This window comes from Gracilinanus agilis, chromosome 1, assembly GCF_016433145.1.
Source record: "Gracilinanus agilis isolate LMUSP501 chromosome 1, AgileGrace, whole genome shotgun sequence".
Lineage (NCBI taxonomy): Eukaryota > Metazoa > Chordata > Mammalia > Didelphimorphia > Didelphidae > Gracilinanus > Gracilinanus agilis.
Window position 1 is genome coordinate 387,105,691 of NC_058130.1, and position 21,477 is coordinate 387,127,167.

Consider the following 21,477-nt stretch of genomic DNA (forward strand, 5'->3'; position numbering starts at 1 on the left):
GTTTTTTAATTTAAGTTTATTTAATTAATCTAGGATTAATTTACTATTTTTAAAATTTTTTATTAAATTTTATTAATATTAATTTATTTATTTTTCCATGGTTGCATGATTCATGTTCTTTCCCTCCCCTCTTTCCCCCCACCCCCCCATAGCCAATGAGCAATTCCACTGGGTTTTACATGTGTCATTGATCAAGACCCATTTCCATATTACTAATATTTGCAATAGAGTGATTGTTTAAGAGTATATTCCCAATCAAAACCCCATCGACCCATGTGATCAACAGTTGTTTTTTTTCTGTGTTTCTGCTCCCACAGTTCTTTCTCTGGATTTGGATAGCGTTCTTTCTCATAAGTCCCTCAGAATTGTCCTAGATCATTGCATTGCTGCTAATAAGAGAAGTTTTATGTTTGATTACGTTTGATTGTACCATAGTGTATCAGTCTCTGTGTACAATGTTCTGGTTCTGCTCCTTTCACTCTGCATCAATTCCTGGAGGTCATTCCAGTTCACATGGAATTCCTCCATTTTATTATTCCTTTTAACACAATAGTATTCCATCACCACCAGATATCACAACTTGTTCAATTGAAGAGTATCCTTTCATTTTCTAGTTTTTTGCTACCACAGAGAGTATGGCTGTAAATGAGAGTAATAGTTTTTAGTACCTACCTTAATATGTAGTAATGTGTAGATAAGGTAATGTATATAAAATATTCCATAAAGCTTTGTGTTATATAAATGTCAGCTGTTACACAAATATTAAATCTTTTTTAAAATAATTTCAAGTCTATTAAGTAAAATATAACTCCCCTTTATCATGATGCTTATTTGAGAAAGTTAAGTTTTGTGTCTTTGCTTACCTGTAAGTCTAATCATTTATATTTAGCAATAATCAAATAATTTAAGTATTCAGCTATTTTTTGGTTCTCCATTGAGTTTAGTCTTCTTGTTTCCAATACAAATTGTATAAACATTTTTAAAAATCAAATAGTTAGCCTTAGCAAAGCTCAGTTTATATTAGTGGGAGAAAAATATCTTGACTGTATAATAGCTGGTTCTTCATTCCTGAAGTTCTATTCATTGTATGATATGTCAAGATTCCACTGTGTGATTTTTAATCTCTGGAGAAATACATATGTCTTTCTGAAAAAAAAAATATCTAAAGATATCTTAATTCCCTGAGCCTCTCCTGTGTCTCACCAATAAGATTTTAATTATTTATTTAAAACCCTTGATTTCTGTGTCAGAATAGTATCGGTTCAAGGCAGAAAAGCAATTAAGGTTAAGTGATTTGCCCAGCGTCTTACAGTTAGGAAAAGTCTGAGACCACATTTGAACCCAAGACTTCCCATCTCTAGGCCATCTAGTTGATCAAATATTTTTGACATTGGTGGTATACACATTATTATTACATTTTTAATAATATTATTCCTTATTGTGTTTATTATTAATATTTATTATTTCATTGGATCATCAGTCATCATCAATGTTTTTGAAATGAAGGGGATCTTAGAGAATATATAGTATTTTATTCGTTTTGCATATCAAGAAAACTGGGTCTATGGTGTCCTAAGGTCATACAGTTCATCATTGGCAGTCTTTTGACTTAATATTTACTTACTTAGTCTTACGATTTTTCTACTACATAATCAGTTTTGGCTATTGGTTCACCAAATAATTTTGTTGGACCCCAAACTCATTCTCTTTTAGCCACTACTTTAGTTTTCAAATTAGAAAAAGTTTTATTTGTAGTGCTCTAAGTGCATCATTAAATTGAATGACAAAATGTCACCTCTGAGAAGTTGAAGTAACAAGCTGCTTATTTTAATGACTTTGTGCCAGGACTGTGTGCTAAGTGCTGTGTAATACAAAAAAAAAAAGTTTGCTTTCAAGGAGTTTTAGATACTTTTATTCCTTTTTATTATTTTAGATACTTTGGTTTCTGTTCAGGAAATAATGTATACACATAACATCTGGGAAGGGGAGTTGATTAAGAAAGGACTTATATAGGAGGTAGCACTTGAACTGAGCCTTTGCTCTCCAGATTGATCAGAACAGACAAAAATTTCTTTCACAGAAAAAGTATTCTTTTGAGTAATAAATTTTATATTAATCTCAGTTGATATGAGCCATTAAAGACAAAACTTTCCTTATCTAATATTCTTTAGATTTTTAAGGTTTTGTTACATTGACTTACTTTGTAATTGATTTTATGGAAGAATGATAGTTTCTAATAATTTGTTTTTTATAGTAATTTTATTATTCTTCCAGTTTCAATTTACCCTATATTTAAAAAACATCCTATTGAACTAGACCCATTAGCATACATGAGATTTATATCCAAAAGAATTTTAGGTGGCTAAACATAGTGGAAAGATTATTGGATCTAGTTTATAATTCTGTTTGTTCAAGTTACTCTGATTTTGTGCAAGTTACTTTTCCTTTCTTGGCTTTACTTTCCTATATATAAAATTTTTATAAAATGATTAGAGCTTTTTCTACTTAAATCCCTATGTTGTGAGTTTCGGGACTTTTTAATTTAAAAAACCAAACAAACTTGGAAATAATCATTAAATTCTATCATGTTGCTGCTTAATAATGCACTGAATTGTAAAATGTGCTTTTTATGCTTATGGGTTACTTGATTAGGGGCATTTCTGGTAATTTAATTTAAAATAGAATCAATTTATCACATTACATACTTATAATTCTTGCTTCTGGAGAGACTGGTGGATCACTTGAGCTTTTGTGTTCTGAGCTGCATTAGGTTTTGCTGATTACATTTCCATCCATATTAAGTCTTAGACCAATCTGGTCATCCTCCAAGACTGAGGGCCCACCATAAAAATGATCTAACCAGCCCAGGTTAGAAAGCTAAAACTTCAAGCTAAAACTACACCATTCTTGAGAGACTAACTGCATGTCTAGCCTAGGAAAGATAAGAAGACCTTCCATGGCCCCAATAAAGAAATTTTTAAAAAGTTTGAATTTGAATGCAAGACTTCAAGTAATGTAACTTTTCATCAAATGATGAAATAATTGTTAAAAATCTTCACATTTCACTTATTACTTCTGCTTTAGGTGATTTGTAAGTCAGATGCTCCAACTGGGGATGTTTTACTTGATGAAGCTTTGAAACACGTTAAGGAAACTCAACCTCCAGAAACAGTCCAGAATTGGATCGAACTACTTAGTGGTAAGCTATTAAAAAAAAAATTAAAATTGAAGTTTAATAACAAGTATCAAAAATTATTGTTGCTATTGAAGATTATCTTATCTTGAAACTATAAGCAGGTTTAGTTATAAATAGATCACCATGACATATAAATACAACTTGAAACAAATTAGGCACTGAGTTGATATCATAGTGGTTTTCACAGTTTCTCTCCTAGGGACCCTAAAGAGGTGGCTTGGGTTATTGGGGGAAGAATATAGGTTGGAATGGATGGTGGGATTTGTTTTTGGAAAAATATATGTAAAATTTTATGACTAAAAGAATTAGTTCAATAAATAAAAACTAGGTAACATTGATTAGCTAAACTATCTCTATATCATGAATTTTATTTTCTAACCTTTGTTCAAAGTAGTATTTTTAAAACTGCTGAGTTTCAAACGATTTATAATTAATTAGAGGTGTTAATTGTCTCTTTATGAGAATAAACAAGATAGATTTTTAGGTTGTAACGTATAACTCTAGAAATGTTGCCAAATGAAAGAAATATTCAAAGATTTTGTTGTTTCCTCACTAATGTATCAGTTAAATGAAAACAACAAGAATTATATTACTGAATGATATCTATTCCAACTTTAAATCCTGAATAATTTAAACTGTCCAGTTCACTACAAACTCTGCTACTTGGAATAGAATCAGTTTTAGTGGAAAGTATCTCATATGACAGTATAATCTGTCTGCTGTTCAAGAAACTTAGAGAAAAATGCCATCTCCATACCATTTACTTTTTCTTTAAAGTATTTATATATAGCAAGAACTTTGCAGACCACCATGGTTATAATAGAAAGGCTTATCCTTCATGTGGCTTTTGTTTTTGTGCTTTAGAATTTATGCTGAGTATGGCCAGTAAAACCAGCGAAAACCTGTCTTCATTCTCACCTTAAGTATAGTATTTGATTGCCCTTTTAGCTTTTGTTTTGGTACTGAAATTGAAAGGAAAGGCAGGCTGTTAGAAAAATTTCTTAAAGATTGCAAATTTAAGAATCGGTTAAATAGCCTTTATTTGAAATAGAAAAGAATAAACAAGATTCCAGTATTGTCAGACTTGGTACTTGGTACATTATTTGTTTTATATTTTTTTCTGAAACACTGAAACCTAAGGAAACCACCTTAGAACCTATTTCCCAAAAGCTTTTTAACTTAGACCTACCACTGATTTTATTTATTATAGAAGTATAACCTTTTAATCTGTATTCAAAGATTCTGTGTTTAACTACAGTATGAACATTCTACAAAAAGAGATAGTGGTGAAACAACGTTTCAGAGGAAGTATTCTTCTAAAATATCATTCTGCTTCCATAGGAAAAATTCCTATGATAATTTATCTTCTGAGGTGTTTGGGAACCAGAGTTGGATTTGAAACACATGAGCTTAAAAAATAGTGATGGATTCTCCTTGTTAACAGTAGGATTCCTATAGATCCATTTTTATTTTTTAAATTCTATTTACTGAATAAAAATCTCCCTTCCATTGGAAAAAAAAAGAAAAACAAAACCTTTGTAACAAATAGGCAAAGAAAACATTTCTGCATTGGCCATGTCCAAAAAATAGGCTTCGTTTTGTACCCGCTATTCTGAGTCAACGACTCTGTCAGAAATAGAAGCAATGATCTACAATATAGTTTTAAACAACCACTTTAATCAGAAAGATCCAGACCAGGCACATGTCTCCTTGAAATAAAAGGGGAAATACAACTGATAGAAAAATAGGACAAAATATTTAGGATATTTCAAGAAAGGAAACAAAAAAGTCATTTCTATAACAATCTAAGAGTACATTGTACTCTGTCACAGAATATAAAAAGTTTTGAATCAAAACTAAGATCTGATACTATTCATTACTGAAAGTAAATCTTAACTTTAAAAAAATGCAATTAAAGTGGCCATATTTTGTAGCAGTTGCTTCTAGCCTTTTCCAAAAGACCATACTAAAACTGCTGATGTAGATTCAGGTAGAGTACTTTATTTTTTAAAACCCCATATAATAGTCACTTATCTCTCTCTCTCTCTCTCTCTCTCTCTCTCTCTCTCTCTCACACGCACGCACGCACGCATGTTATTTGGGGTCTAGGCTTTAATAAAAATCGCTCTATAACAAAAATGAATAATACGGAACTAGGTATCAAGAGACAGCATTTGTACAATCCAGTGGAATTGCTTGTCATTCTGGAAGCGGGGAAGGGAAAAAAATGAATCTTTAACATGGAAAAATATTCTAAAAAATCAATTGAAAAAATTTAATCCCATATAATAGTAATTAGGAAGTATTTATTGACCTTTTTTTAGACTAAACATTGCTAGGTGTTGAAGAAGAAATGTATCTATCACATGTAAGGGTTTGACCAAGTGACCTTTAACATCTCTCTGGTTCTTAAGTTCAATGAATTTGTATTCTTTCTCCTAAAGGAGCTCAGACTTGTTAGGGAAACAAAATTAATGTGAGTAAAACAGAAGAATTAATACCAAATTCTGTAGTATTGACTATAAATGCAGTATGATTTTAGAGGAGGGAAGAAGAGAGAGCGTATTGCAGATGGCTTGAAAGATGTGTAATTTAGGTTGAACACTGAAAAATGAGTAGGATTTGGGTAGTGTAGCAGAAAAGCATTCCAATAGGGAAACAACATAAGCAAAAATAGTGTAATTTTTAAAAAGAATATAAATGAGACAAAGATGAAGCTAACCTAAACTTGATTAGATTGAGGAATAGTAGGAAATAAAGAGGCATAAGTCAGAAGAATTTTATCTTTATGCTTTAGGGGGCCTTGACCTTATTAGATAAAAATATGTATGGCATGCTAGATGTCTTGGAGATTCACAGATAGCATTAACTTTGGAGAGATAGCTTGCACACTGAATGGAAAAGTTAGGATACAAAAAGATCTTGAAAGGCTAGGGCACTGGGCTGAATCTAAAAAGATGAAATTTAGTAGAGTTTTAAAAATCAGCTTCATAAGTACAGAAGGTAGAAATATGGAAAATTTCTAGGGATTTTAGGGATGAGGTTTAGTATAGTGGGTGAATCAAAAGAGCTAATGAGATATTTGGCTTCATTAAGGGAGAGTATAGCTTTGAAGAATAAGGATGTGATAGTTTTTTTGTACTGTTCTCACATCCATAAGTTCTTAACAGGAGCCCTTGAATTTGATTTTCATTGTTTTGACTATTGTATTTCTCTATAAGAGGTTTCCTTCGCAATCATATCCTACTTTATTTTATGCATTTTAAAACATTCTTAGAATGGACCTGTAGGCTTTTCTAGACTGCCACCACATACAAAAGGTTAAGAACCCCTGTTCTAATAAAACTACATCTAGAATACTGCATTTAGTTGTAAAAATTACATTTGAAGAAAGATAAATTGGAAAGCATTCAGAGAAAGGTAATCTTATTCATAGGCAGTTAGTTTGCTGAAGGACCCAGAATCCATGCCATATGAAGCTTCTCTTGAAGGAACTGAGGATGTTTACCTTGAAGAAGAGAAAACCAAGGAGTCTAAGTGATGCTGTGTTCAAGTATTGAAAAAGCTAATTTGTGGGAAAGGGATTAGACTTGTTCTTTTTGGCCTCAGAGAACAAAACCAAAGCATTAGATGAGAAATTATTAAAAAGTCAAATTTAGACTTAATGTCAGGAAGAGCTTTATAAACAATTAAAGCTGTTCAAAAATAGAATGGGCTGTCCTGTGAAAGTTCCTCCTTGAAGATCATAAAGCAGAAAGAGGCTGAATAAAACCATTTATCAGGCATGTTGGAATTGGGATTTCTTTTTTGGACTAGATGACTGTTGAGGTTCCTTTCAACTCTAAATCCTATAAACTTGTTTGTATGTCTACCATTTCACAAGTTGATCTAATAGTGAAAATAAAGTACTAATTTTCACAGGGCAGCTTTTCAAGTTTAGAGTTCTGAAATCACAGCAGAGTTAAATTCATTATCTTATTTGTGGGTTATTATTAGTGATTTTGTTTTGCAAAACTATTATTAATTATGTCAAAATCCATTTTCTTTTTTATTATAGGAGCTTTTTTGTGACTTAACAAGAATGAATAGCTTTGCTTTGTCTATCAGTAACATAATAAACATTTGTTAAGTATTTAGTCTATGCAGTGCTCTGGTATACTTTATTTATGGAAGCTTTATTACTAGAGAAATAATATATGAAGCACAGGAGAGTGTTCCAGGATGCTAGAAAGAATGGCTTATATTATTAAATATTGACTAAAATACAGATACAAAGTGCTTTACATTAAGACTTTTACATAAATGTCAATAATTATTAATTTAACCAATAGTACTATTGGATCATATCTTGGATAACTCTAGGCTACTTTAATTTCTTTTCATTTATTTCTTAAACTTCAGGATAGGGAACAATTCTGAAACTCTTAAAAACGGTTAATTATATGAAACCTACAATGACTAGATAGATATCCATTAGTTCTCTGTAAACCCCATAAGGTAGAAATCAACTAGTGAAGTAAAAAGGGAGTAAGGTGGTGTAATCAAAGACTGATTTCACCCTCCAAAGCAGGAAATGGATGGCCAGCTTATTCTTGCTGTGGCAGTAACATTGAGTTTTGGGGGGGAGTGGGTAAGATTGAATCTTCTTATTTTTTCCAGATTTGGAAGTAGAGCGAATTTTGGTTCTGGACAAAGCACAGATACCCATTCAGAATTTAGCCATACTGCAGCTCAGAACTCTCAAACTCAAGTGATCAAAGTGATCTACCAGCCTCTGACTCTAGAAGCAGAGACTGCTGACATGTATCACCATGCTCATCTAATGCTGAGTTCTTTTAAGGCTTTTTGGCGCTTCTTCCCCCCCATCCCCTACCCCCACCCCCAACACACACACAAAAGGAGTGTAAGCTTTGAGGGGTTCTATTAAGCAAGAAAGGTTTTGAATATGGTCCTTGAAATTGACTGCATTCTCTACTGAAAAACCTGGCTAAGTTTAGGGAAGTGCATCTCTAGTAGGTTTGGGTCCGTTGTCTCCTCTAAGCAAAATATTAAATGACCCTGGAGATTTTACACCATCCTCTCTATTATTCAGTGAGAATAACAGTGTGGTGAAAAGAGGGATGGGGAATGTTGGGAATCACATAGACTATAGATCATTGGCAAACATAATTTTAATTTGGTAGCTTGAATGTGATGACCAGACTTGATAATGATATTAGAAGACTCAAACCTGGCATTCTCATGATAAATGAAGCCAGAAGAAAGTTTCAGCTAAGTGGGAGGATGACTGAGAGAATCTCATTTAGAGGCAAAGAAAGGAGTTGGTAAGAGAATATTTTCTTTAAGAAAAGAATTAGGAGGTTTTTGATATGGTAAGCACTTACCAGTATTCATAATAGGGAAAGTATCATCTGTTAAAAGACAGGAAATGGTTTGTTACCAGTGTAGGCGTCATTTCCAAATCAAGTGTCTATTAGACAGTTAACATGCTTAGAGCCAAAGTAAAAACACCGAATTTGGCGGATAAAGATGAGTTATAATATTTCCATCTGTCCTATTCAGAGATTGATGATGAAAAAGGATATCAATGTGGACCATAACCATTTCTTCTAGAATTTAAATGCTGTAATGCAGGCTTCCTCACCAGAAGACTTTTTAAAAAGCTCATAGATTACTTCAGTAAACACTTGATTTTCTTACCAGACACTTGGCAGCCAAGGACCACTATGATTTAAAATAAAAACTCAGTTGCAAAATGCTGTAGAAAAGGATTATAGAAGATAAAGAACAGTTACCATTTCATAAAACAATAGTGGTAGGTAGAAATGCTGAGGACTTGGCATCTCAATTTGGCAGTCATTTACTTCTGTGTTTAATGTCTTAGTTATTTTGTTAATCTGAATCACTGGACAAAATTATCCCTAGTTTGCATTTATTATAAAATATATGATCTTCTGAAACACAGCTAAACAATGTTAGATTTGGTGTTATAGGGCTAGAGTCTGAATCCCAGCACTTCTACTTGCTACTTTTCTGACTTGGGGCAGATTATGAACAGCTCTGGACTCTGGTTTCTTTATCTGAAAAAATAAGTCTGTTAGACTAGAGTAGGGATTTTTAATGTTTTCTGTGTCATGGCCCCTTTTTTTAGTCTCACAAAGCCTGTGGACTTGTTCTGAGAATAATAATTTTAAATGAATAAAATAAAATCTATAAGATTATAAAGGAAACCATTTATATTGAAATAGTTAACCAAAATTTTTCTTTAAAGGTTATTGAACCCTTGGACTAAATACCTGAACTAGAGAATTTCCAAGGTGCCTTCCAGATTTAAATTAAGAGTGATCCTGTGAATTTAAATTATTAATCAATAACTCGTTGTGCTAGGCATTGTACCTGGCTTTGGGAATACAAAGACACAAACGAAGCAGTTCTTTTCCTCGAGGAACTTCCTCAAATATATAAAGGACTCTGTAGAGGTCTTACTGATTAGGATATTTCCTCAAGTTATGCAATTATCAGTGCATCCAATCCTGTGAGACCATTTTCCTAATTCTCCCTCAGCCCTCCCCAGTATTCACCATGGGAAGGGGTGCATCTCTTTGGGAGTCCTTTGTTATTGCCTTCTGTCACCACAAGGATACTAGTGGAATCTGTTGGGCTATCCATCTAGCACCTGTTGTAAAACTTGCTATTGGTTTTATATTGTGTCCTGCTTGTACACATCTTCATGACTTCAGCATGAAGAGGATTAAACTGGAACTCTTCTAAGGTCCTTTTGGGATCTAGATGTATGGAGGATATGACATTCATCTCTAATATGCTATATGAAAACCTAGGAATATTTGTAAGAGCCAATGCAGACTGAGGCAAAATCAGAATAATTTATAACAACAAAATTGTAAAAAATAGACTTCAGAAAATTTAAGAACAGTGGTCAGTGCAATAATCGATAATAAATCTGGAGGGTCAGTGAGATATCCCTAAAGACAAAAATGAGAGGAACAGTTAGATCAGGTACATGCAGATGAAATCTGTGCTGGTGATGACATAATATTAAAACATTAAGGAATCAATTTCCAACTCCTCTAAAAGAGGGAGGATATAATTCTAAATTACTAGAAAAAATAATAGGGTGATATTATTACAAAAATTATAAGTCTAGAGGACCATAGTGACTACCAACCTACTCTACTTTCTTGTCTCTTCTATCTACACACATCAATGTATACTCATAATGAAAAAGAAATAGGTTTTCACTAATGATTTTCTGTGGTAGATACACTTGACTGAAAGATATGGAGAATATAAGATAAGAATAAGATTATTGAATTATTTTATCTGGTTATGCTAATTTTTTTAATCATTTGGATTGGAGCAACATATTGCATGAAAGACTATTGTCCTTCCCATAAAGTATCCTTCTGATTATCAGTACAAGATAATGGCCCTGTCATGGAGAATATCCTAGATAGAATTGAAATAAAGGAGGAATTCCTTATAGATGGTGAGTTCATATTAAGATGACATACTCGTTTTTACATTGAGGCCCAGATAGAGCTTTTTCAGTAAGGTTTATGGTCTTTCAAAAGAAATTAGCTACCAACTCACATAGGAAGAGTAGAAAAAGATAAGAGGATGACTATTGTCCAGATTTTTACATAGCTGGTAGCCTGTTAAGGCATAAAAGTACATAGATTTGCACAGATACCTCAGATGGACTATCTGGACCTAGAATTTAAATAATATGAATACAGTGCATTGGAGGAAATTGTACAACTATTTCACTCTTATATTAACATAACACAGAAACTCCAAATTTGGTATTTTTATAGTTTTGTCATATAGCTTTGATTTTATGGAATGTAACTATATTCATAGAATCAAAATCTTAAGGAGAAGATGTATAGTGGGCATAAGTAGAGTCTAGCATTTTATTATCAAAGATTTATCTGTAAGAAGTGCCATAAAAAAATATTCAAGAAATGTATGATCAGAAAAGGAAGGCAGGTCCGTCATGTAGGTAAAGTAAAAGTTAATGGAGGACAGCTTATCTGCTCTATAAAATAGGAAGTTATGGACTAAAATAGCACAGGATGTGATGGTGTGGAAAGGTGTGATTTGAACTATTGGTAGGAGTGTTTGTGTTGATGAAACAACATCTACTGAAGAATAGGCTGAATACTAAATGCAACAAGCAGATTGACAGACCTTTGACCAAATTTTGGGAGATTTGAATTTTCACCAGTGCATTCTTTCTCTTGTATAACAGGTAAAGTTTACAATTTCAAAGCTCACACTGATCCTCCACACGTAGATTTTTAGATCCCTTTTGTAGCATAAAGTTAACCATTTCACTACTGTCACTTATGAGTTCTTAATATCCTTTTAATTTGATAAATCATTTAGAGAGGGAGGGAGGGAGGAAGGGAGGGGGGCAGGCCTTGGGAAGTCTTGGGGAGGTAATCTAAAGCTGTACTGAGTAGGATACTGAGTTGATTAGGGAAATGTAAAAGGATTGTCTCCATTAGAGAAAAAAAACTATAGTAAAATCTTTATTAGAGACATATTCAGTCAAGCAAAGCAAATTCCTATGTTGTTCATTTTCCAAAATGTGTCTTAGTCTGTATATTTAGTTTATTGAATATTGGGAGATGGGTACCATTTTTCACTGTTGACCCTCCAGATTTATTATTGATTATTGCATTGACCATAGTTCTTAAATTTTCTGGTCTGTTTTTACAATTTTGTTATTATAAATTATTTCAATTTTGCCTCAGTCTGCATTGGCTCTTACAAGTCTTCCTAGATTTCTCTGAAACCATGCTTTTCATTATTTCTTGTGGTAGAGTAATATTCTGTTACATTTGTATATGATAGTTTGTTCAGTCATTCTCCATTTGACAGGCTCTCTTTTATTTTCCAGTTCTTTGCCACAACATATCTAGCATACTTTTTACAAATTTATCTCTCCTTAATCCTCTTCATTTATTCTCCAGTTCAGCCAAACTGACCTTGTTGACTTGCACTTGAAATTATATTTCCCCTCCTTTTTAACTTTAAACAGGCTCTCTCCTTGTCTGGAATGCACTTTCCTCACTTCTTTGTAATTTCTACTGTCTTTCTAAGATCAGCTCAAGAACTGTCTCTTACATGGGGTTTTGGCTGATGTCTCATGCTACTAACACTCTTCCCATATTGCAATTATAGTTATTTTTTGTATATGTTGTTTGCCTAGATAAAAGGTAAAAAATCTTTTTTGCCTTTGTATTACCTTTATCTAATATTAGCTGTTTAACAATACTTGTTCACTGATTTGTGTATGATTGGATTTTAATAGGAAAAGTGGCTTACATAAAATAAAAGAAACTTACCTAGGCAAATTAGTTTAAAAACAAAACAAAACTCAAGTTTTTAAAATACTACACCATCCTTTTTTTTTTTTTGTCCTGCAGTTGAGTGATTTCGTCAGAAGGTGTCACCAGACTACCAGATTTTATCCAGTTCTGTGACATTACTGTGTTAACCAAAGTGGATTTTAAAATTTTGTTCCATGGGAATCATGGAGTATCCATCTAACATAGTTTCAGGAAAGCTTTTTTTTTTTTTTTTTTTTTTAATTAAAAAAATTTTTTTTAAACCCTTAACTTCTGTGCATTGGCTCATAGGTGGAAGAGTGGTGGTAAGGGTGGGTAATGGGGGTCAAATGACTTGCCCAGGGTCACACAGCTGTGAAGATCTGAATCTAGAACCTCCCGTCTCTAGGCCTGACTCAATCCACTGAGCTACCCAGCTGCTCCCCCGCAACCCCCACCCCCCCCCAAAAAAAAAAAGCATTCTTAAAGCCAGAAATTTTAAAAGACCTATGGAACCTTTCCAGGCCTACTGATATTTTGGCCCTAATAAATTTTTTCTTGTATAGAGTTAGGGCTAATCTCTCTTCAACTTGCATTTTGCCCAAGGCATACCCAAACCCTACTATATTGCAAGTATGTGAAATCTCATATATTTATTAAAGATAAGTTGGGCAAAAGTTAACAGTGATGGGTAATGGACAGCAGTTTGTGTAGTAGGCAGGAGATTTTAGATCTTTTGGTTCTCAGTGGCTGGGCAGAGGATTTGATTTCTGAAAGTCAATCACATTTAGAGTACATATTTCCAATTCTCCTTCACCTTAAGAGTTTTATGGGACCCAATGAATTTCTGATTTGTAGGGTTTTCCATTCAGTAGGGCTAAATCTTCATATTGATAGGTGATATAACTCCTAATTTCTTAATACTAAACTCTAACTTTATTTTTAATAATTGCATTAATTTTATTAATTTTTTTGCTAGGAGTAATTGTTATGTATAATATGGCCTCAGAAAAATTTTAATTTATTTAAGAGTAGGGAAATGAACTAGGAGTCATTATAAATTTGAAATTTTCACTAAAAACACAAAACATAAATTATAATTCTATCAAGTAGGGAATTTTATTTCTTTATGTAAGAAAAACAAATATTTGTTCTTAAGTAGAAATATTATCACTTCAGATTTCCTCACTCTTGGTGCTCTCTTCAGATTTTGAATTTAACAGAAATGCCACAAATCGTCTGCAAAGTGGTATAATTATTGTGGTAAGGAAAGACCATTTAGATAAGATTAGCTGATTTTAAGTGAGGCATTGTAATTTTTTATCATTCTTGACAGATTTTTGTATTTGTCTCCCAAAAAGAAATGTGCATAGTGTTATAATTAAAAATGATGAGGGCCGAGATCAAAAGGGAGAATAGTATTTTAATAAAAGCCATGCTGATAGAGATAAACTGACCACGCGCCTGTAAGAAAAACCTATTCCAACCTCACCTCAGCCATTTACCTTCCTCTCTCCTCCAGCTCAGGTAACTAAAGAGGAAGTTCCAAGTCACTACCCCCCCTACTTAAAACAGTCCCTCACCTTTAATACGTCATCCAAAACAGGAAACCCATGAAACCCGTTGGACCACGGGAAATGTAGTTTTAAGGACCCCCACAGGTCCATAGAAGTTTGTCAAACACTATATTGAGGTTCAATCCTTCCAAATAGAACCCCAGGTGATTTTAACTAACACATTAGCTACCAACATTTAAAATGATTGGAAATTTATCTCTAACCAGAATTCGCCTCAGCATGTTTGGTGACTGAGAAGAACAGCTGGTTCTCAGTTTCAATATCTAACATAATTTGGGGAATAGATTATTGAGGTTGAAGAGAAATTTTTTAATTTTTTAATTTTAAAAAATTAAAATTTTTTAATTTTCCTTGCTCCCAAAATGAATTTTTTAAACAATAAAATTTTCTCATTTAGCTTTCAGGTGTTACTTGTTACTTTTAAAAAATGACCCCCCAAAATTTATTTCTATACTAAATTAAAGCTTATAGTTTTCTGTATTGGCTTTTTGCTTTGAAGTTTAATGGTTGTTAATAGTAGCTTAGTAGGTTTAATAGGAGAATATATTCCATTTCTCTAGAAAAACAAATTGGCTAAAATTAATTTTCTTGTTCATTATCAGAGTATTAAGCAGACCACACCTTTGATCAGAAATTTTGATTATTTTCTAATTTTTGAAATCTTTTGTTTAGGTGAGACATGGAATCCGTTAAAATTGCACTACCAGTTAAGAAATGTTCGTGAAAGATTAGCTAAAAACCTGGTGGAAAAAGGTGTACTGACAACAGAGAAACAGAACTTCCTCCTTTTTGACATGACAACACATCCACTTACCAACAACAACATTAAGCAGCGCCTCATCAAGAAAGTACAAGAAGCTGTTCTTGACAAATGGGTGAATGACCCTCATCGAATGGACAAGCGTTTGCTGGCTCTTATTTACCTCGCTCATGCTTCTGATGTCCTTGAGAACGCTTTTGCCCCTCTTCTGGATGAGCAGTATGATTTAGCCACAAAGAGAGTGCGACAGCTTCTGGATTTAGACCCAGAAGTTGAATGTATGAAAGCCAACACAAATGAGGTCTTGTGGGCTGTAGTTGCAGCTTTTACAAAATAACTGTTGTTGGACTCTTCTTTCATGTTGTTTCTCTTCTATTGACTTCTTGTTTTCTGTAATTGACTTCTTGTTTTCTGTAATTCGTACTTTCTCACAATATGAATTGGATCTTGTTTTAAGGAAACAATAGATGGCTTTTCCTGTATGTTGTGTGTGTGCAAGATTCTGCTGGTACGAGACACCCTCCTATTTCTGTTATTAAAAACAAAAGTTTTACTGCCATATTGGCATTCCATTTACTATTGAATTCAAGTTGCTTGCAATTCTTAATGTAAATTTTTGTTCGTTTCTGGTATGCTTTGACGTTCAAAGTACCTCCACCACCACATTCACATCTTTTGGATTACCTCATCTTGAGTTGTTCCACATGTGTATGTGTCTCTAGCATTCTACAGTACAATTCAGACAGAAGTCACAAAAAAGGCCTTTAATTCACCAAAGGTAAATATCTGTATCTATTAGAACATTTTATACATAGACCTCAGTTGAGATGTGTACTTAGCAAAGTTATTTTTAAATTAAAACAGCACATGTAAAATTCCCCCTTGAAGTTTTGCTTCCAGTGTAAATCTTCTTGTATACTATGGTTTAATAGTTTAAAATCAAAACAAAAGCTTGTGTCTAAAAGGTCCGGTTGTTTCAAATACCAGGTTTGGGATGAAATATGCATTCCAGTATATTCTGTATATAATTTGAATTGTATGTTAACAGCTCCCATCTCCTGACCCTATTCCTCTCCATTTAAGTATTTTGCAAGATTTAGTTAGTTGTACATCTGGCGTCTCTCCTTGTTTCAACCATTGCCATTTGGTCAAAACCATGACCTCTTTACTAAGGGGAAGAAAGAGTGAGTGAGTGAGAGAGAGAGAGAGAGAGAGAGAGAATATGTGTGTGTGTGTGTGTGTGTGTGTGTGTGTGTGTGTGTGTATAATTGATCCCAGTATCTACTGAGCTGTGCCATTTATGGTACTCTGCCTATGCATCTATATTTTGGACATTTATCATTTTCTTCATATAATTTCTGTATGGAAATAGGCTTGTGACCAGTACTGATCTTGAGTACAGTTTTTAAAAAAACTTTTGTCTGCAAGTAAGTTAACGTTTTTTGTCTCTTAAATGTCATTTATCTACTTAACACTTTTTTTGGGGGACAGGGTGGGGGAGGTGGGAAGCAAATGTCAATCCTAGCAGGTGTTGCATGTAAATTGTTAGCAAGTAATGACTACAGCTCAGATGATTAAGATTTCTGTAACAGGAAGCTCTACTATGTTTTCATTTTTTATATATTATAATTATGATGATTTGCTCATTATTGTAAAAATATAAACTTTGGCTTTATAAAGTTTAGTTATTATTACTTTACCACTGCTTATACCACCGTTGGTTTCATAATGTAAATACTAAACATTGAAAAATAAAACATCAAATTTTTTTAAATCACCATAGTACATACTAATATTGGGGCTTTGGGGTGTTTAAAATTATTTTGTTTAACATTGAGGGCAAAAATACTAGATGGTATATAACTCAAGAGTTGAAATTTAAGGGATCCCTAATCTGTATACAAGCTTTTTACCTGAAGTAATAAATAAACTATGATCTTGAAAGTGCCTGAACCAGAGCAAGCACGTTATTTGTAATTTTGTTTTCCAGATCCGTTTCATTCATAGGAAGTTACTAGTCCTTGTTGTAGTATTGTTATAATTATTTTTATGTGAAAGTGTTACATATTTTCTACTTTTCTTTAAAGATCATGTTACTTAGAGTGATTAAAAAAAGAGATAGTAATTTGATATATTTCCTTTCCCCCACCCCCATAGAATGAGTATTCAAAAACTATTACCAGTATTTTGGTGGTAGCTAGGTGACTCAGTAGATAGAACACTGGACCCCAGGAGTCAGGAAGACCTGAATTCAAATCCAGCCTCAAACATTTGTTAACTACAGGCCTGGGTAAGTAGGAATAATAATTATACCTCCCATGGGTGTTGCAAGGAACAAATGAAATATTTGTAAAGGACTTTATCATCCTTAGAGCGCTATATAAATGGTAATTTCATATTGTTATCTTTGTCTTAATAGAATTTACCTGCTTTGAAAAAAAAAAAAGAACCCAAAAATTTTAATGAAATTTGTTTTGTGCTTGGAGACTTCTTTTAGGAGGATATTATCCTTCCTGGTAGTCAGATATGGTGAATCTAATTCTCTACTGCATACCATGAAGTACTTAGTCCTAAGCATAGGGAGGAAAGAAAAATAATCCTCTAAGATCTTGGCCCAGAGTATAATGCACTAATTCCTGGTGCTGCTGAATCATTTCCCTGTTGTATACCTGAATTGGAATTCCAGGACTATTACTCATTTTTGAATGTCAAAAAAAGAGCAGAGAGTCCCAATACATTATTTCCTGGAAGAATAAATAAAACTTCCTATGAGAAGCAGGTGAATAATGAATATGTATTGAAATCGTTAAGTTTCTATGGTGGTTATTCTTTCATGGGTTTGTAGACATTGGTACACAGCTCTGAGAATCAAATAATCAAGATAGTTTAACCAAAAATAGTTTATAAAGATCCATAGAATGAATGACTGATAATAATCTGATAATTCAGACTTTAAAAAAACCCCTTACCTTTTGTCTTAAAATCTGTTATAAGTGTCATTTGCAAGGCAAAAGAGCAGTAAAGGCTAGACAGTTGGAGTTAAGTGACTTGTCCAGGGTCACAAAGCTAGGAAATGTCTGAGGCTAGATTTGAACCCAGGATCTTCCATCTTCAGGCCTGCTTTTTTCTCCACTGAGCCCACCTAGTTGTTATGATAATTCAGACTTTTGACAAGTTAGGAGAATATGTGAGAAAAGAGATTAGTATTGATTTTAAATAACATAATTAGTAATACAGAAGTAAAATTGAGCCAGAGAGTTAGATATTAATGTTCCTAAACATTTCCATTGCCTAGATGTATGTCAACTGTTAATTATTACATAAATTAATAGTTTTACAGCTCTAAGGGACCTCATCTAGTTCACCTTCCTAATTTTACCTAACTGGAAGCCAAAAACCATGGAAGTTAAATTAGTTGTCCAGAGTCACATTTACTAAGCCTTAGATGAGATGGGAACCCAGCGCATCTGATTCCAAAGCAAGTGTTCTTTTCACTGTACTAGACATCTTCTGTTTTTTGTTTTTTGCTAAGGTGGCAGTGTTATTTGCATTAAAAGCATTCCTTTAAAATGTATTCTCATTTCTTCATTGAGACTGAATGAAAAGTTCTATCTTCTGGGGGGGAAAAGATTATTATCTCCTATTATGTACCAGTCACTGTTCTAAGTAGTGGGGATACAAGTATGAAAAAAGAGAAGAGTAGGCCTTTCCCTTAAGGAACTCATTCTCATGGTGGGGAGATGATACATTTGGAAATAGTAGCTAAAACACAGGGTATTTCAGTCGGAAATCTTAGGGATAGTGAGTGGAGCCATAAGGTAGTCAGCTGACAACCTCTTACTAAGAGAAACAGTATTGTTAAATCTGTAACCATAAATATGGTGTTTTGCAAATCTTAAATAACTATAAAAATCAGCTATTATGATTAGATGGTTACAGGTTTTTTTAATGTTAAGGCTCCTATTTCACAGATAAACTTATTTGTTTATGTACTACATTTTACTCAAGATGTGTTCTTTGTCCCTGTGTATTTGATAAATAAATGCTTTACTTTTTATTGTGAGGCTGTGAAACTTTTTAGGCCACAGTCTATAAAAATTGACTATTCCAAATACCTTTGATTTCATTTTACTATTTCTTGACTCACAGAGCTGTTAGCTTCTACTTGATCAGTTCTAATTTTTAAGGAGTTATTTTCTTCTCCGAGGTTTTGTACCTTTTGCCATTTGGTTAATTCTGATTTTTAAGTAATTACTTTCTAAAGTTTCATGTGTGTACCTCTTTTACTAAGCTGTCAATTCTCTTTCTTAAATTATTTTTATTGATTTCATTAAATATTTCCCAATTACATATAAAAATTTTTTTAAAGTCATTTTTAAAAATTTTGATTTCCACTTGTGAGTTCTCCCTTGTTCCTTGTCCCCCATCCATGGGAAAACAAGCAACTTGATATGAATTATATATGTGAAATCATGCAAAAGCTTTGTTACAAAAAGTAAGTTTAAAAATGTTTTACTCTATTCAGAGTTTATAATTTCTCTCTGGGGGCGGATAACATTTTTCATCATGAGACCTTTGGAATTGTCTAGAACAGTGATGGGCAAACTGTAGCTCTTGGGCCAGATGTGGCCCCCTGAAATGTTCTATCCCACCAGGCGACATTATTCCTAATCTGATGAACGCAATGAGTAGGATACAATACAATGAAACTTCGAAAGAGTTGTCTTAGAAAAAGACTGACAGATGAGCATTTCCTTTCCTTTGGCCCCCTCTTTAAAAAGTTTGCCCATCACTGGTCTAGAATGATTGTCTTGATCAGTGTAGTTAATTCTTTCATAGTTGATCATCCTTACAATATACAATGTTCTGGTTCCACTCATTTCACTTTGCATATGTTCACACTAGCATGGCCTATTTTTTTTTCTGAAACCAAGCCCCTTCATCATTTCTTATAGCACAATCATATGCCACAACTTGCTCAGTTATTCCCCAATTGATTGGCATCTCTTCCAATTTCCAATTCTTTGCCAACACAAAGAGAGCTGCTGGAAGTTTTTGTACAAATGAGTCTTTCCCTCCCTTTTTCTTTGTAATCTCTTTAGGATATAGACCTAGTAGTGGTATTGCTGGTTCAAAGGGTATGCCGAGTTTTACAGCTCTTTGGACATAGTTCCAAATTGTTCTTCATAATGGTTGGACTGGTTCATAATTCCACCAACGAGCATTAGTGTCTCGATTTTTCTACATCCCCTCCAATATTTGTCATTTTCCTTTTCTTCATGTTAGCCAGTCTGATAAATGTAAGTGTATTTCAGAGTTGTTTTAATTTGCATTTTTCTACTTAGCAGTAATTAGAGCATTTTTTATATGACTGTTAATAGCTTTTCTTTCTTTTGTTCACCGTTCACATCCATTGACTTTATCAACTGGGAAGTGGCTCATATTTTTATGTTTGTCTTGGTTCTCTATACATTTGAGAAATGAGGGTTTTGTCAGAGAAACCTGATATAAATTTCCCCCTACTTCCCTGTTTTTCTTCCAATTTTAGTTGTTTGTATAAAAACTTACTTCTCCATAAATCTGACAGGTATATTTTTCCTGCTCCCCTAATTTACTAATGAGAAATCATTCATCCATTTTGACTATCAGGATATACAAAGTAAGATTCTTATCTGTACCTAGTTTCTGCCAAACTGCTTTCCAGTTTTCCCACCAATTTTTGTCAGATGTTGAGTTCTTATCCCAAAAGTTTGGATCTTTGGGTTTATCAAACACTAAAAAACTGGTCATTTTCTGTGGAATATTGTGTACCTAATTGATTTCACTGATCCATTTCTTAGCCTGTACTAGATGTTTTTTAAATTTAAATTTATATATTGATTGATTTGCTACATTAAAATACTCAAGTTTTAAGAATAAGCATTCACTGTTTAGTAAAAATTGTTGGGAAAACTGGAAAGCAGTCTAGCAGACACGAGATCCAAACCAATATTTACAATATCTGCCAAAATAAGCTCAAAATGGATACATGATGTAGGCATAAAAGGATATATCATAAGTGTCAGATTGTTTTGATGATTACTGCTTTATAATATAGTTTAAAACCTGGAACTACCTTTCTTCACCTTTTTTATTGATTGCCTTGATGTTCTTGACTTTTTCTTCTTCCAACTGAATTTTGTTAGTGAGAATTTTTTCTCTATAAAAGTTATTCATTAGTTTGATTGGTGTAGCACTGAATAGATAAATTATGTAAATTGTTACTTTTGTTATTTTGGCTTGGATTTTTTGTTGTTTAATCATTTCAGTTGTGTTTAACTCTGACCCCATTTGGAGTTTTCTTGGCAAAGATACTGGAGCGGTTTGCTATTTCCTCATTTATTTGTTTGTTTATTTATTTCCTTCTTGTTTATATAAAATAAGCTTCTTATCTTATTTTACATATGAGAATATTTGTGTGTTTTAACAGATTGGCTTATCCTACCCATGAACAATTATTTTTTCTCCAAATGTTTAGTCTTTCTGTGAAAAGAATTTTATAATTGTGTTCCTTTAATTCCTGGGGTTTTCTTGACTGGTAGATTCTCA

General features: G+C 33.2%; 1 protein-coding gene across 1 annotated transcript in view; it reads left to right on the plus strand.

The window, feature by feature from the left end:
• Window positions 1-16,129, plus strand: part of GOLPH3 (golgi phosphoprotein 3) — a 48,712-nt gene extending 32,583 nt beyond the window's left edge. Inside the window, exons 3-4 of the mRNA XM_044664485.1 lie at window positions 3,085-3,199; window positions 14,802-16,129. Of these exons, the coding sequence (XP_044520420.1) occupies window positions 3,085-3,199; window positions 14,802-15,226 (540 nt within the window). The 3' untranslated portion in view covers window positions 15,227-16,129. The remainder of the gene's footprint in view (window positions 1-3,084; window positions 3,200-14,801) is intronic.
• The last annotated feature ends 5,348 nt before the right edge of the window (window positions 16,130-21,477 follow it).